Raw genomic sequence first — 15,211 nt, 5'->3', positions numbered from 1 at the left:
GGTGGTTAGCAGTTAGCACAAAAGAATGAAAGATTTGCTTCCAATTTCTTTGGAGTCAATCTTCCCAAGCTGAAGGCTTTGCCCAAGGACGTTTGATTGTGTGCAAAATGTAGCTCTCCATGGCAATGGATATATGTCAGTGTGTCACAAATACAGCACAGGTTATTTTCCTTTCAGTAAGACTCAAATTTAAATGACAAACTTCTTTGAGAATTGAAAGACTTGTATCATTTGATTCAAAGAACAACTAATCATGATCTCATGGCTAAATATACTGTCTCGTAGAACGACTTCAGCCTACTTCATCATTTTATATACGTAGATAAAAACCAAACCAATTAACTTGGTTTTTTTGTTTCTTTTATATGTAGACACCAACAAAGGGTCCTCCTTTCTTATCATACGCTACCATCAAACTATTTTTTTCACCAAAAAAATATCTCAGAATAAAATTTTTCACTGGAGCTCCTTTTTTGTTTTGGTCTCCGTATTTTTGTATTGTGACAGAATCCAAATGAAAGCTTAATAACATCAAACAAAAAAACCTAATAATTAGAAAATAATACGAATATAATATTAAAAATGATTACATTTTCCTTTTTCACAACAAACATAATACTTTTGTTCCGTATGTCGATTTTCAAAATGAATACTTTTGTTTCCAATAAATAAAAACAAACATATGATGAGCAGAGGCAGAGAAGCAGATGCTTTGATTCATTGCTTTCTCACTCAGAAAAGAAAATGTCGGTGCCTCGAACATCGTGCACTAAGCTAACACTCATAACCGTAGCAGCAGTCATCTTGCAGTTCTTCGGCCTCTCCGTTTTCCTCTTCGCCTTCTTCCCCGTCAAACCCACCCTCTCCGGCCACAGGTACTTCCATTCTCCATTCAGATCTCCCAAACCTCTTTTCCCGCCAAATACCCATCCCTCATATTTCAATTCTTTTTTTTCCCAGTGGTTTGGAGAGTCTCCGACCTCCATCCTGCAACGCTGGTGGCGCTTCAAATCGGAGCGAGGCTTCTCTGCCTCCTGATCAGCTCAGGTCGTTGTATCAGGTACTCCATTTTGATTTCTTCGGTTTTCTCGGTGGATGCGATTGCAGATGCCGATGTAGATTGTATCTTCGTTTTCAGATACCAAGTTTGGAAGTTAACTGCTTTTAGCTAACCAACTAGCCAAGAGTAGTGGCACAGCTGACATTTTTGAAGGGTTACTTAAACATCTAGTTAGGGTTCAAATACTGGCAGTGTGTATGAAGGGGGTTTCTTGGCTAGCACCCATGCCATTTGGGAAGTTTTCCGTGCAAAATGATTTTAGTCATTACTAGTGGCAGTAGATTACTGTGTATTTATTGTACTCTCTAAAAGTGTATGGTGAATTGTATATATGAAGTTGGGATTATTAAATGATTTTATCCCTTTCATTTCTAGTACAATTTAAGTTTATAAGACTGGGTTGTGTTGCAATAACAACCGGTGAAGGCTCAAGATGGCACCTTCTTTTAAGTTTGGTTGCTGAAATGTTGATCGAAGATAGGCGAGACTGGGAAATAGGGATGTTCATTGGAGCAGAAAGGAATGCTGTTTTGAATTGCAGTGGAAGTCACCTGTTTGTTTCTATAATTACTAGCTTCTGGGTGAATTTTGGAATATTAAGAGAATTGTATTTTATGTGGCAAGGTTTAGGATTGAATGTGTTATTAAGAGACTTTGTTTTACTCATACAGATGATTTAGTTAGTACATTTTGTGCTTTTGGTACTGGTTTTGTTTTCACTGAGAAACTTAGAATCGTTGTCTTGTAGGAAGTATCTGAGATCCTTCCTCCATATGATCGACTCATCTTAATGGTATGTGAAGTTGCTTGAGTCTCCATATTTTCGGAGATTTTTTATTTGTTCATTATCTATTATGGTTGTCCATGACACTAGACATCAGTATATATATTAGTTTTTCACATACAATCATTTTATTGTAGGTAATTGATGCTCTTCCGGCAGAATTTGTGCTTGGCAAGAATGGTAAGCCTCCAAGAAAGGCTTTTATGGAAGCCATGCCATATACCCAGTCATTGTTGGCAAATGGTATGGCCGTTGGATATCATGCAGTAGCTGTGGCTCCAACCGTTACCATGCCTCGTTTGAAGGTTTGAGCCGTTGTGATTATGTGATATTACAAAAGCACAACATAACATCTATGGGATTCTTCTCGAACCTCATTTTATATTTATATATATATATATATATATATATTGATTGGCATTTTAGGCAATTGTTTCTGGAGCAATTGGTGGTTTCCTGGATGTGGCATTCAACTTTAATACCCAGGCTTATTTAGATGACAATCTTCTTGGTTAGTCATTGTCTAGTTGCAGCAACCATGACCATATCATTTATTTTTCTGTGAACTGGTACTGAGATTCACTTTTTTGTTGCAGCACAGTTCTTTAAGATTGGGTGGAAAATGGTCATGCATGGTGATGATACATGGCTAAAGTTGTTTCCTAGTTTTTTTGCGAGACATGATGGAGTTGGCAGTTTTTTTGTAAGTATTCCATGACATGTAAGCATAAAGACATGATTTGATTCCCCATAACGGGCCAGCACTCTTGTGTCCATCAGAAACACTTTAGGCCTTTTACTTTAAAAGAGTTCTGTTTTACCTCTTAGCTCCATTGGTGGACTGCATTAGTAAATTCTTACTTGTAGGGTACATGGTAGTGTTTGTTTACATAGTAGGTTCTTTCATTGGTCATAAGTTAATATAAGAATATTATTAATCCATTATTTTGCTTGGATTTCGTAATTCTTGTTGCCGCAGGTTAAAGATACTGTGCAAGTAGACCAAAATGTGTCTCGACATCTTGGTGAAGAGCTTAGCAGAGATGATTGGAACATTCTGGTTAGTAATTGTAACCACTTCATAATTTGGTCTTACCTAATGTTGTTGAATTGTGTTTTATTTTTCACCTGGCAAACTTGTACACCTCTTTCTGGTTAAAAAATTCTTCTCGACACCACCCCTGCCCCCCGAAATCTAGAGAAGCCATATGCTTTACTATTATTTCCTTATTTGCATTTCTTTTCCCGTCAATGGGGTAGCAGTTGTTTTCCTATGAACATTGGTTTTGGGTACCTTGTGCATATTTTTGAGTCTCTGATATGTGTTCATTGCCAACTGTGCAATTTTTATAGCATTTCGTGTGTGGTTTGGCATGTTTCTAAGTCCCTTCATTCATTCTGGAAGCTTGTTTCTATTCCCTTACTTATTTTTTAGTAAACTATTGAAATGGCAATAGTAATTTCAAATATACTTTCAGTATTTATTGAACTTTTTACAGTGGGGTTTTTGAAGATTATTAAAACATAAAGACAGTTTTTATTTTTATTTTTTTTTGGACTTTGATTGCATAGACATTTTCCCTTCATTTCCTTAAGCTATAATCGCTTATTATTAGCCCTGTTTATGGATCTCTTCTTGGAAATCTTGAATTTTCCATGTCAACTTTGCTGTTTATTGTTTTCTAACTTGTGTCAATTGCCAAGTATTATAACCAAAGTTGGACTTAAGGCATACTCTGATTAGTACTTCTTTTTATTAAATATGAGTTGATTCAATTCTACTTCTAAGTTAAAAGTATTTGATACCATTCTACTTTTTATATTTACTTCATACTCTATCTCACAGTTTGCTGGTTATCAACAATTTCTTTGATTTACTGATTTTAAAAGGCAGATATTAAATACCTAGCTCTAAATTGTTGGTTTAGTGAAAGTTTGAGACCTATTTTGTTCTATAAGGATTCTCTATAATTGTATAATGTGATTTTGCATTTTTCTTCGATATTTCTTATTTAGCTGTTCTAAATGACATGATGCTTTAATTTTTAATTTTATATGCGCATTTTACTGAGTTTGTTTTAGATTCTTCATTATCTAGGCTTGGATCATGTTGGACATATCGGTGGCCGCAGCAGGTATTGCCGCCAATTCATTCTATGCTCTATTAGCATAACCTCATTCAGTTTCTAAGCATCTTGGAATTACTTTTTCAGTGTGTTAATGGTTCCAAAACTTTCTGAAATGGATGACGTGGTGAAGATGATTCATACGAAGACCTCTCAAACTCTAGGAAAAGAGCAGGGACAGACACTTCTGGTTTGTCACTATTTTGCAGTTACTCTTTTAATTGTGGATTACAGAATTTGGGCTCATTTGTAAGGCTTTTAGCTTTCTAAATGCTGTAGCACAAATCAAATTAAAAATGGTTTTTAATAGGTACAAGAACAACAATTGCATTTGGTAAAATAATTTTTTAAAATAAAAAAAAAAAAACTATAATAGGCATAAATATATGGATAAATTTGGATATTTATTAATATATGAGGTTATATTAGACATTTTAATTTTGATAAGCACACGCAAACTTTGAAAAACACCTCTTTTAGGTGCTTTCAAAAGCACTCCAGACTTTTAAAAGCCGCAAATACAAGCACGTGATCTTTTTTATTTAATACACAAAACGAGATGGTTGTCCTTTTGAAAAGCACAAGCATCTCCCCAAAAAACTTTACTGAACCAAATCTTCATATGACCTGTGTACACCTAGCAGTGGGCTTGGAGCTAGCATGTGTAATTAGTATGAAGACAGGACTTATCCCGTTGGATTTTATCTATTTAAGCTTTTAAAGGAGTTATTTCATCATTTGATCCATATAGCCAACTCCATCTAATAGGATTAGGCTTTGTTGTTGTTGATGTAAGCTTTTAAAGGAGTAAAACGCTGGCTTGAGTTATGCTACAAGCATGCTTTAAGAACTAATTTAATTTACTGATAAATGGCCCTTGTCTTCGGTGTGAAAATTCTATGGTAATTTCGGGAAGACATTTGTATTCTGTTTTTGTACGTTTTGGTATCAATTGAATCTAGAATATTTTGGTTGACATTACTTTGCAGTTTGCATTATAGAACTTAAATGTATTAATCATTGCTTATTATAGATATGAAGTCCATTCATAAATAAAAATTTAATTAATGTCTGCTGGAAATTCTTACACAGGTTGTTGTCAGTGACCATGGAATGACTGAGACTGGTAATCATGGTGGTTCCACATATGAGGAGACAGACTCACTAGCTCTATTTATTGGCCTGAAAAACCATGCCTCTTACCATGCATTATCCAATCATGACACAGTATCTCAGGTAATGAAACTATACTTCTTGCTTATATGCTTTACCCTTGAGCTCTAACAGATATTGATAGTTTTCTTTCCTTCTCCTTGACTTGAATGTGCTGATGAAACCAATCCAAGCCATGAATGAATCTCTTCTATAGGCCAACTTCATGAATTATAACCCTTCCTATTAAAACATAATTTGTTATTTAACTACTATTCTTGTTGGCTTGTTTCCCATCTTTGAACCTAAACCACTACTACACCACTGTATCACTGACAATATAGTGAATAATCATTTAAGTTAACTAATCATCCTGTTAGGAAGTTGAATATATGAAATTCGTTATATTATTGTGCTGCAGGTTGATATTGCACCTACACTTGCTTTACTTTTTGGTGTGCCAATACCTAAAAACAATATTGGCGTTTTAATCTCCCAAATGATGGACTCTCTGACAGGTTAGTTCTGTTTATCCCTCTATAGCTGTCTGTCTGTTCATCACACACTGATAGGATGGTGGTAGAGAATTTTTTTGCCATCTGCCTTCATTGTCTATTCAAGCATAATATGTTTCATAACAGCAAAACTATCAATATTTATCGTTTTGTGTTTTCTCTTTTTGCTTCTCGGTGAACTAGATGAACAAAAGTTGAGGGCACTGCAGTTGAACTCATGGCAGTTATTCAGATTACTTCAAGCACAGTTGCCTGGTTTGTCTTGCAGAAATTTTCCCTGTGATGTCTTTGTTTCCGATGATGGACCCTCAGTTGGTGAATGCAAAGGTACTGACGAGAAATTGTTTTGTTGCTTGTATTTAAACGCCGCCACTCTTCATGATGCTTGGAAGGCTAAAGCAGCCACCGGGTATGCTGCAATTTTAATGTACCAAGTTTTTAATAAGATCCAGAACAAATATTTATTAACTATGTTTCTTAAAAAATATTCCATTTGTAATTTATCTTTTAGGTCTAGTCATGGAGAAGGCTACAGTGGCATTACTGCAGCATATAATGAGTTTTTGAGCAGAGCTCATGAGTGGCTATCGCGCAAAGCAACTGATGTACGCATAACCTTCTGATTTGAAACTTCTTGACCTTGATAAGCTGAAATAATGTTTTATATATAGCTAGTATTAAGGGATGCCATCATGTTGTATGATTTATGCCTTAGTGCTTCTCTAAAGTTTTCTTTCACTTTCTGTTCTCTATACGATATAATTTGTGCAGAAACCAGTGAGTTTACTTGTTCTTGGACTTTCTGCTTTGATCACATCATCCTTAATACTGCTGAGACTTGTATTCATCATCCACAAAGAAGTTCCTGCTGGGGGAATACAAGATGCTGGCAATAATATGAAGCAATGGAATTTGGATGAGGTTTTCATCTTGTTTAGCATCATCATCGTTGCAATGAGTATGGAATCGAGTTCCATGGTTGAAGAAGAGCATTATATTTGGCATTTTCTAACTGCTACCGTTATTTTGTTATTTCTTCGGAAATCAATAGCATCATTGAAACTTAATAAATCACATGATCATCTCAATTCAATAAAGGGACAAAATATATCAGGATGCTACCAAATGAGTTCATTATTGCTTATTCTTTTTTGTGGAAGAATTTTGAGGGGCTGGCATCAAGGTGGTGTGAATTGGACTTACCTTCCTGACATTTCAAAGTGGCTTGAACAGGCTGGCAATCATTATATAACAATGATTCGTCTAGCATCATGTGTCATGATAATCATTTTAGCTGCACTTGTATTGTACTTCATGCAGTCCAAAATGAAAGTTGTAATGGTGACTGGGTTGAGCTTGTTGGTGTCGGGGTTTTTGATATTGCAACATTTCTTGAAACATCCAGAACTCTCTGCAATAGACAACAAGGACACCACCTTATCGATACAAATATTTGATGCCATTCATGGAACCATCTCGGTTATAGTTGCATTGATTTTGCCATGGACTATGCCCATTAAGACTCCTGAAATGTCCTCGAGATGGAACTCCTATGTATGTGCTTCTGCTCCTGTTGAGACTCAGAGCATGGCAACAAATTTAGCGTTAAAAGATTGCTTGTACGTGGTGGGGTGCATGTACGTAACTTCCTGGTGTCTTCTGCAGTTGTTACTCCAACATCCCATGAATGCAATGCCGGTTTTCTTACTCTATGTTCAAGTTGTGGCCAGCATGCAAACTTTTTCTTCACGGCTACATCATAATCAGTGGGTTGAGGTTAGTTACAGGTTTTATGAATTAGTATTGGCTTTTAGGGTTAATATTTTGATGGTAGATTGAAGTTGGGCTCTAGAGTGCAGTGCTGTCATTGAAAATAATTACGCCGGATTATATAATCACGAGGTGAAGTTTTTGTGGAATATATGTCAAATATTGAGCTATCAATGTTCTCATCTTTGACTTGACTTTGTGCTAAGATTGAATGTTTGTAAAATATGAATTAGCTTTAGTTGATAACTTGATGTTTCAGAAAATAGATATGCATTTTTTATTTTAATTTTGCACAGTGAGATTTGAATGGGTTTGAAAATCGAAATCCAGTACTGATACTGTGCATTTCTTAGATTGCATTGCTGTACAGCATGGGAATGGCAGGACATTTTGCTCTTGGAAACAGCAACACGCTAGCTACCATTGATGTTGCCGGAGCTTTTATTGTGAAGTTTCCTCATCTTTTGTACTACTTTTCAAAGAGTGCATGATTTCCTGCACTGCATTTAATACACTAATGCTCCATGTGATATCCATTTTCTCATCAAGGTATTACTATTAATTTGCAGGGAATTTCAAGTCACTCAACCTTCCTTTCAGGTGTTCAAATGTTCTTGATTACTTATGCATCCCCAATGCTGTTCCTTCTTAGTATGGTTATGTACATCTCCATCAAGATGTCAATAAATCTTACAGTTACCAAGGAGGGAAATTCCGGAGAAATTCTCAAGAATCTTCTTGTATTTCCTTGTCTAGTTCCTCTGAGCATAAATTCTGTTCTCTTGACTTCATACACTATTGTCTTGCTGATGATGAGGAACCATTTATTTATATGGAGTGTCTTTTCTCCCAAGTGAGTATTCATTGAATCCTTGATGAATGGTTGAAATTTGAAACAGAGAGTATCGTTTCATAATTTGTTCCCTGATTTTTAACCATGAGTAATAACAAGGGATAATTTTGAGGTGGTAGTGGATGATGGGTTTATTTTGTGAATTGGTTTAAACTGGTTCACCAAATTTCAAACTGGTCTAAACTGGTGCTACATTGGCAATTGATATCCACATCAGCACTTTGTTAACGGTATTGAATAGACTGGTGGCAACAGAAGATCCAGCCTGATTCACTGTTAAAAATCTAAGAGACCAAATTGAGTAGTCAGTGAAAACTCAGGGACCAAAATTTTTAACATATCATTTTCTGATATTATGTTTATCTTATATTTCATTTAACTTTTGAAACTTATAGCATTAATTTGTGTTGTAGGTACCTTTATGTTTGTGCTGCAACGGCCTGTGTGTATATTGGGGTCTTCATTGTAGCTGCAACAGTGAGTCATACATATGTGGTGCTTTTTCATCTGAGAAAGAGCTTCCGCATAACTAGCAAGGAAAATGGTACGCGCGATTAGTATTGAACTGTAGAAAAGCAATTTTGACTCTTCTAACTGGATTAAGTAGTAGGTAAATATTGATTTATTTATTTATGTATTCTATTTTACATTTCCGCCTTCTGTTTTGGCTTTTGGGGGGACTTGGGTGACAAGGGACGGACATACTCTATTAGTCTCTGTTTTCATAACGGAATTGATTGAAATTTGTATGAAGGAATTGAAAACGGAAGATATGTTTTGTTTTTTATTTTTTATTTTTGAAAAAAGAAGTTAAATTTCTTTTTCGAATGTTCGTAAGACAACAAAAAGACATTTATTAATGACGGTCGAAAGTTGAGATGGAGAAACGAAACAAAATATTTGTATTCATTAACCATTTTCTTTTTTGGATAAGAAAAATAGAAATGCCGTTCAAGAGGATTACGGGAGAACAAAAGTGATAGGCTAAAAACTAAAAACAGTGAAAGGCTAGAAACGATTATTATGGGTGTTTACGAAGAGTAAGAGTAGTTACCAATGAGAGAGATTTTAGGAATGAATATATGAAATTAAGTCAGTAATTAAATCTGATTTACAAGTTAATTAACTAAACTTAGAAAGTGGATATATGAAATTAATATAATTGATTTTTAGATTATAAAGACTGATTAATATATAAGAATTATTGGCTAAATAGTATTTTGTAAAAGTATTTGTCTTTTTAATTTTTGAATAAAGTATTTTTTTATTCTTAATATTTGTTATTTTTTAAATATCTTTAAAATTTAATTTATTTAATGTTGTCTTTAATGTTTTTTATTTGTGCCCATTATTTTTAGATGTTAATTTCATCTAACATGTTAAAGACAATAAAAAATATTCAGAAATAATTTTGACACATTAAAAATATTAAAAATAAAATTAAATGAATAAAAAATGTTAACAAAATTAAACAAAATTAAACAAAATCATAAATATTAAAAAGAACAAGTATATTTTATCTTTAGTTTGAAAATTTGACTAAAGATTGTTCTAAGGATATTGGTTGAGAGGATAAATAAATTTTTTTTAGTATTTTCACTAGATCGAATGCTTAAAAAATTTAAAAAGTTAGTCTTTGTTTTATATTTTTTATATAGAGATTATTTTTAACTTACTTTAATCTAATATTACTTCAAAATTAACCACTTTAAAACGTAGGTTTGAGACCCTCGATACTTGTATTTGCCGCGTAGTAGCAAACATTAGTACACTAATCCGGGAAAATAAGTGATAAGGTAAGAACAAATAAAATTAAGAAACTAATTTCTATGCCATAACAATATTTAAAATTTCTATATTATCGGTCAATAGATTGCAAGAAAAAGAAACAGTTGGTAATTGGTATGCATAACTGTTCAATTACTTCAATATAATAAATAGAGAAAAAAATGTTATTAATTCTAATAATTGCTAAACCATTTAGGTTGTATTTGTTTATAGAGATGGGACATTAAGACAGGGACACAGAAATATAAAATCGTGTTTGATAGATGAGACATAAACAAAGATATTGTGTCTAAAAATACTGAATTAGTGTATTTTGTGTCCATCTTAACAGAAAGGATATAGAAACACTAACAATGGACATAACTTATTTTTTATTTTTTTTTATTATTCTTGTTAATTTTTTATAATTATATTTTTTATTATTATATTTTTTTTCTCAAATTTTTTGGATGAAAAAAATGAACTAAATTAAATCTTTATAATTTATTCTAATTTATCACCAAATAGAATATAAAAACATAAAATTTTATATTTCTATTTTTTATGTCCTATTCTCAATATCTTGTCCAATTCTCAAAAAAACAAACACGGCCTTAGATGTAATTTAGTTTTTTTCCCTCATGAATTTAATTTCTAAAAAGGTGTATTTATTTAGATCCTCAAATTGGGGAGGCAGTCAAGGATAGAATACAAAGTCCAAGGGGTATATACACTGAATCACTGATGACTGATAGGCCCTGTAGAGTCAACCAGCGTTGACATCGTTTATTACCATAACAGTACACAACAACGCACCTATATAAACCAAGGCACATTTTCACTTTCCTACAAAGCAAACACGCCACATCAAATTACCAAAACACCCTTCTCCCACCAAATCTCTTCTTCGGACCCTAAATCCCCAAATTTCTGCAAACACTCACAAATTCCCAAACATGAACGCATTCCCTCCCCCTCCTCCTCCTCCTCCTCCGGGGGACTCCAATGCTGAAACCCTAATCGCTGCATGCACCGCCATGCTCTCCCACCGCCGCTTCTCCACCGCCCGCGACTTCGCCCTCCGCCTCCCACCCTCCCACCACACTGTCGCCCACCAAATCATCGCCATCTCCGACGTCCTCTCCGCCGCTCACAGCCGGGACTGGTACTCCCTCCTCCAGCTCAGCTCCTCCGACTTCGCCTGCGATCTCTCCCTCCCTCGGCAGCAGTTCAAGAAGCTTGCACTCCTCTTAGACACCAACACCAACACCTTCCCTCTCTCAGATGAAGCCCTCACGTGCCTCGCCGAGGCTTGGCACATTCTCGCTGACCCCCAAAGGCGCCAAATTTACGACCTCGAAATCGCGAGTGAACTGTTGCCGCAGCAGCAACCTCAGCCGCAGCAACCGCCAACACAGCAGCCCCAGCCACAGCAGCAGCCGCCGCTCATGTGGGGCACTTTCTGGACGGTGTGCCCGTACTGCTGGAAAATGTACTTGTACGAGAAGGCGTACGAGGATTGTGCTTTGAGGTGTGACGGTTGCCAGAAAGTGTTTCAGGGCGTGCCGGTGAAGCCTCCGGTAAGGGAGGAGACGGTGGTGGTTCAGGGGGAGAGGAGGGAGTATTATAAGTGCAACGCGAGTGTGCCATTGAGATACTACGAGGTTTTGGAGAAGCCGGAAAATAAGAACTTGAATGAAGAAAATTTTGTGTATATCTCTGATGATGATGAAGATAATGTTTTTGGAAAGGGTAATGATGTGGGGAATGATGGGATGGATCTTCAGGGGAATGTCAACAATGGAAGGGTGGATTTGCGTTGGAATAGCTATAATAATACTGGGAATAACAACAATGGGAAGGGGAGTATGAGAGTGAAGACTGTAGCAAAGAAGATGGTTGGGAACAGGATGATGAGGAAGCAGCAAGGAGTGTTTCTTGATGCTGATAATGATTTAGGTTTGAATATGGATGCAGGTGACGACAGTGGTGAATTGGAGTTTACACAAGGGGATGATGGTGATATCTTTGTTGGCGTTCGCTTTGGCGACTGATTATGCAAGGAAGAGAGGTAATTTGGCACCTTTGCCTTGTTTATTTATGCAGTTGTAGGAGCACTGTGTAGGCGGCAGCATATAGTGTTCTTTTATTGTTAGTTTTGTGCACAGCTTCTCGTAGGTTCCCAAAAGAAAAAATCTGAAAAGAGGAACTTAGTATAGTTTTTGACTAGGAGGCATTGCATTCGTGTATATGTTACCATTTTTGTAATGCCCCTTTCTGAAATTGAAATGAAAAAAAAAATACAAAAATCTAAAGCATTAGTCGCCTTGCTGATTATGGTCAGTATGTTCTTTGAATGAATTGGTTTTTCTGTATGTGCATTGTGCAAGACTACCTGATTTTTTGAAAGTAGGGGTACTTGATTTTTTCTCTCTTCTGGCTTGGTTGCAAAGGAGGTCTCTTATGAATTGAAACTGAGAGCTTCTACAAGATTCGGTTGGTTCTCTCTCCTTCATGTTTCTGGGAGCATTGTTGCTTACTATATATGTTCTAGGAATAGCAAGGACATGTATATGAGTAGTATCACTGAATTGAACTCACCTCATAAACTGTATTTACAGTGAGTTCCTTTCTTCTAGGTTAGTCAAACAAATTTGTTAAGCCAAATGTGTGTAGATTTAGTTCAACGGAATCCACATTCTTTTCACCATCTTTTATGTTTGATTCAGAATTTATATATTTTTTAGGTCTCGTTGATCTTTCATTTTAGTCACTTTACGTTATATGCTCTTGGGATATGTGTATTTTTTTCCGAGATTTTCTTCCAAGTATTATTGATTTGTAGTTCTTTGTTTGCCTGAAAATATCATCCTGCTGTATTCTTTCCCCTAGTATTTATTTTGATGGTGCAGTATGGCCTTAAGAACATTTGTTATTTGTGATTCAGAATTTTGTTGAGTCTGTTGTGTCTACTGAAATTTCCTTTTACCTAAGTCAATTTTTTAGGATACTAATTTAGTCAAGTCCTCTATTGTGCTTACTCAAAACTGATAAAGCTAAACATAAGTGTCAGATCTCTGCTAGTAAGCCTTTTGATTATGTAAATGATGGAGCACAGGGAAGAAATAGCTTTGTGTGACAGAATATAAATGAAAAGGGAATTACACTGCATTGTTATTCTCCTTATTTTAGTTTATTTTGGTAGATTCGTATTCTATTCTATTCTAATAAATCTATCGGCATCTTTTGAAATATATTGTATTAATTGGCATTAATTAAATGAATTTAATTATATCTCAATCAATAAAGGAAGATTCGAGAATTAGTGGAGTTATTTGGTAATTAATTCAACTTTGATTAAAAAAAAAAACGCATGAATGAGGAGGCAGCACAAGCACCCGCCTCCATCTCTGCCAGAGTGCCAGTATCATCTCGTGTCCGACCTAACACCGATACCTCAAATTTTTCCATATGTGCTTTATAATCCAGAGTTTATAGCAGTATACTGTTCTAAAATTTTTCTGTTGTATCTCACAATGTTTTTCAATTTTCATGCATGCTGTGACATCAAGCACCCTATAGTGCCAACAACACTAAGCCACAATAGAAGTTAAATCCAAACTATTATTGCCTTATTTCACTTGGACTAATAAACACACATTTTTTTTTTTTGAAAAAAATTTAAAAAAAAGGCAGGTAAATTAAAATGTATAGGATGAAGGCGGGTGCAAATCAAGTAATTTATGACCAGGATTTTGGAGTAAAGTTCGGAATCTGCTTCTTTAAAATGTTGATGTTATAATTAATCTCGGATTCGCTATAATTAGATGGAAGTTTTCCTTGCATAATTTATTTCTATATATAGCTTGCATTTGCAATCAACTCCTCCTGTTGCAACAAGGGTAGAAACCTCCAACCTTCATTGATTTGTGGCAATTGTATCTTACACCTTTCAGAATTAAGTCAGAATTATGGTACCGTTAACACAGGTGAGGTTTGTTTATTATCAAATTCGAAGTGTTATTTTCTTTGTTCTATTTTGGTAAAATATTTAGAAGAACATGGGCATGCAGCGAGTTCGAAATCACTATTACTCTGGAGCTCAAATTCTAAGGAGTTCTTCAATAACACCATATGATTACATATTCACAAAGCCAAGATCAAAGGCAGCGGACAAAAAACAAGCAGCTGTAAAACACAGTCAAGCAGAAAAGAGACGCAGGATGAGAATCAACACTCAATATGAGGCCCTCAAAAACCTCTTCCAAAATAAAACAAAAGTGTGTAGTACTTTATATATTATGCAAGGCACTTTTTGTTTACTCTTAACATAAGAGATTATAAATAATTTTACTTTTTCTGTCTCACGTTTCTATTATCAAAATTATTTACAAAAGATGTTGATGACAAAATTATTAATAATAAAAGAAAAATCAAACTCTTAAGTTGTCTACAAAAAAATATATTACTGACAAAATTATTTATTTTTTTGGACTTTTTTTTTAAACAAATAATTCTTTTGGGTACATCGAGTGAATTTTTGCCTTTCTCATAAATAATTTTTTCAGCTACATAATTTTGTGATAAGCTTGCTAACTATAGATTTTGTGTTATCAACTAACAGACGGACAAGGCATCATTATTGACAACTACTATTGAAATAGTTAAAAATTTGAGAAAAAATAGTATTCCACAGGAAGCTTCTAGTAGCTCAAAGAAGGAAATGAATAAGGTTACTAACCAGAAGAAAATGCAAGAAGCTTGTAGCCCAAGAAATGATGATGTGTTTCCTAGTTGGGAAGACAAGTGGAGTCTAAAACATGAAGAGGGTCTAATGAAGGCTACATTGAGTTGTGAGGATAAGCCAGGATTGATGTCAACAATAGCAAAGGCAATGGGGTCAGTGGAAGCCAAGGTTGTAAAGGCTGAGATGGTGAATGTTGGAGGAAGAACTAGGGTTGTGTTGTGGGTCAAAGATTCCAATGGTGATCGTAAAGGTGAAGAGATTCTCAAGAGGACACTCAGTACTCTCATGCAAAGGCCAGTCCCTAAAAAGAGGCGTTTTACTCAATAATTGTTGTGTGTTACTGTGTTATATAACCTTGACTTGGACTTCTAATGATGATAGATTATTTATTTACTCTCTCCATTCTAAAGATAAATAAATCACTTTCACTTTGTACC

The 15,211-nt window shown here is 35.1% G+C and overlaps 2 protein-coding genes across 3 annotated transcripts; both read left to right on the top strand.

Annotated features, from left to right (window-relative positions):
- The first annotated feature begins 12 nt into the window (after positions 1–12).
- LOC107642270 (Alkaline-phosphatase-like family protein) lies at positions 13–9,084 on the top strand. 2 transcript variants are annotated; one of them, XM_016345565.3, is made up of 18 exons: positions 14–161; positions 694–875; positions 961–1,060; positions 1,809–1,853; positions 1,982–2,149; positions 2,271–2,355; positions 2,441–2,547; positions 2,824–2,904; positions 3,927–3,979; positions 4,058–4,160; positions 5,063–5,206; positions 5,544–5,640; positions 5,821–6,046; positions 6,149–6,242; positions 6,409–7,413; positions 7,761–7,853; positions 7,977–8,260; positions 8,674–9,084. In XM_016345565.3, the coding sequence occupies exons 1-18, from the start codon at positions 120–122 to the stop codon at positions 8,816–8,818; spliced, it is 3,054 nt and encodes a 1,017-aa protein (XP_016201051.1). In that variant the 5' UTR covers positions 14–119; the 3' UTR covers positions 8,819–9,084. The 2 variants fall into 2 exon arrangements, with proteins under 2 accessions (XP_088344159.1, XP_016201051.1); XM_088488033.1 differs by lacking the exon at positions 8,674–9,084 and having other exon boundaries at positions 13–161; positions 7,761–7,873.
- A 3,403-nt stretch (positions 9,085–12,487) lies between these two features.
- LOC107639898 (transcription factor bHLH131) lies at positions 12,488–15,101 on the top strand. Its single transcript, XM_021122705.2, has 3 exons — positions 12,488–14,016; positions 14,101–14,307; positions 14,652–15,101. Exons 1-3 carry the CDS (start codon positions 13,999–14,001, stop codon positions 15,099–15,101), a joined length of 675 nt encoding a protein of 224 aa, XP_020978364.1. The 5' UTR covers positions 12,488–13,998.
- Positions 15,102–15,211: the final 110 nt, after the last annotated feature.

Source organism: Arachis ipaensis, chromosome B5, assembly GCF_059453495.1.
Source record: "Arachis ipaensis isolate K30076 ecotype BB chromosome B5, ASM5945349v1, whole genome shotgun sequence".
In the NCBI taxonomy this organism is placed as follows: Eukaryota; Viridiplantae; Streptophyta; class Magnoliopsida; order Fabales; family Fabaceae; genus Arachis; species Arachis ipaensis.
Note: the sequence above shows the minus strand (reverse complement) of the source record. Positions and strands in the feature narration are given on the sequence as shown.

Coding starts and splice junctions, on each gene's coding strand:
- LOC107639898 (XM_021122705.2), top strand. Junction 14,308..14,651: donor TCTTCCAAAATAAAACAAAA/GTGTGTAGTACT, acceptor ATCAACTAACAG/ACGGACAAGGCATCATTATT.
- LOC107642270 (XM_016345565.3), top strand. CDS start 120: ATGGCAATGGATATATGTCAGTGTGTCACAAATACAGCACAG. Junction 162..693: donor GTGTCACAAATACAGCACAG/GTTATTTTCCTT, acceptor TATGATGAGCAG/AGGCAGAGAAGCAGATGCTT. Junction 2,356..2,440: donor TTTAGATGACAATCTTCTTG/GTTAGTCATTGT, acceptor TTTTTGTTGCAG/CACAGTTCTTTAAGATTGGG.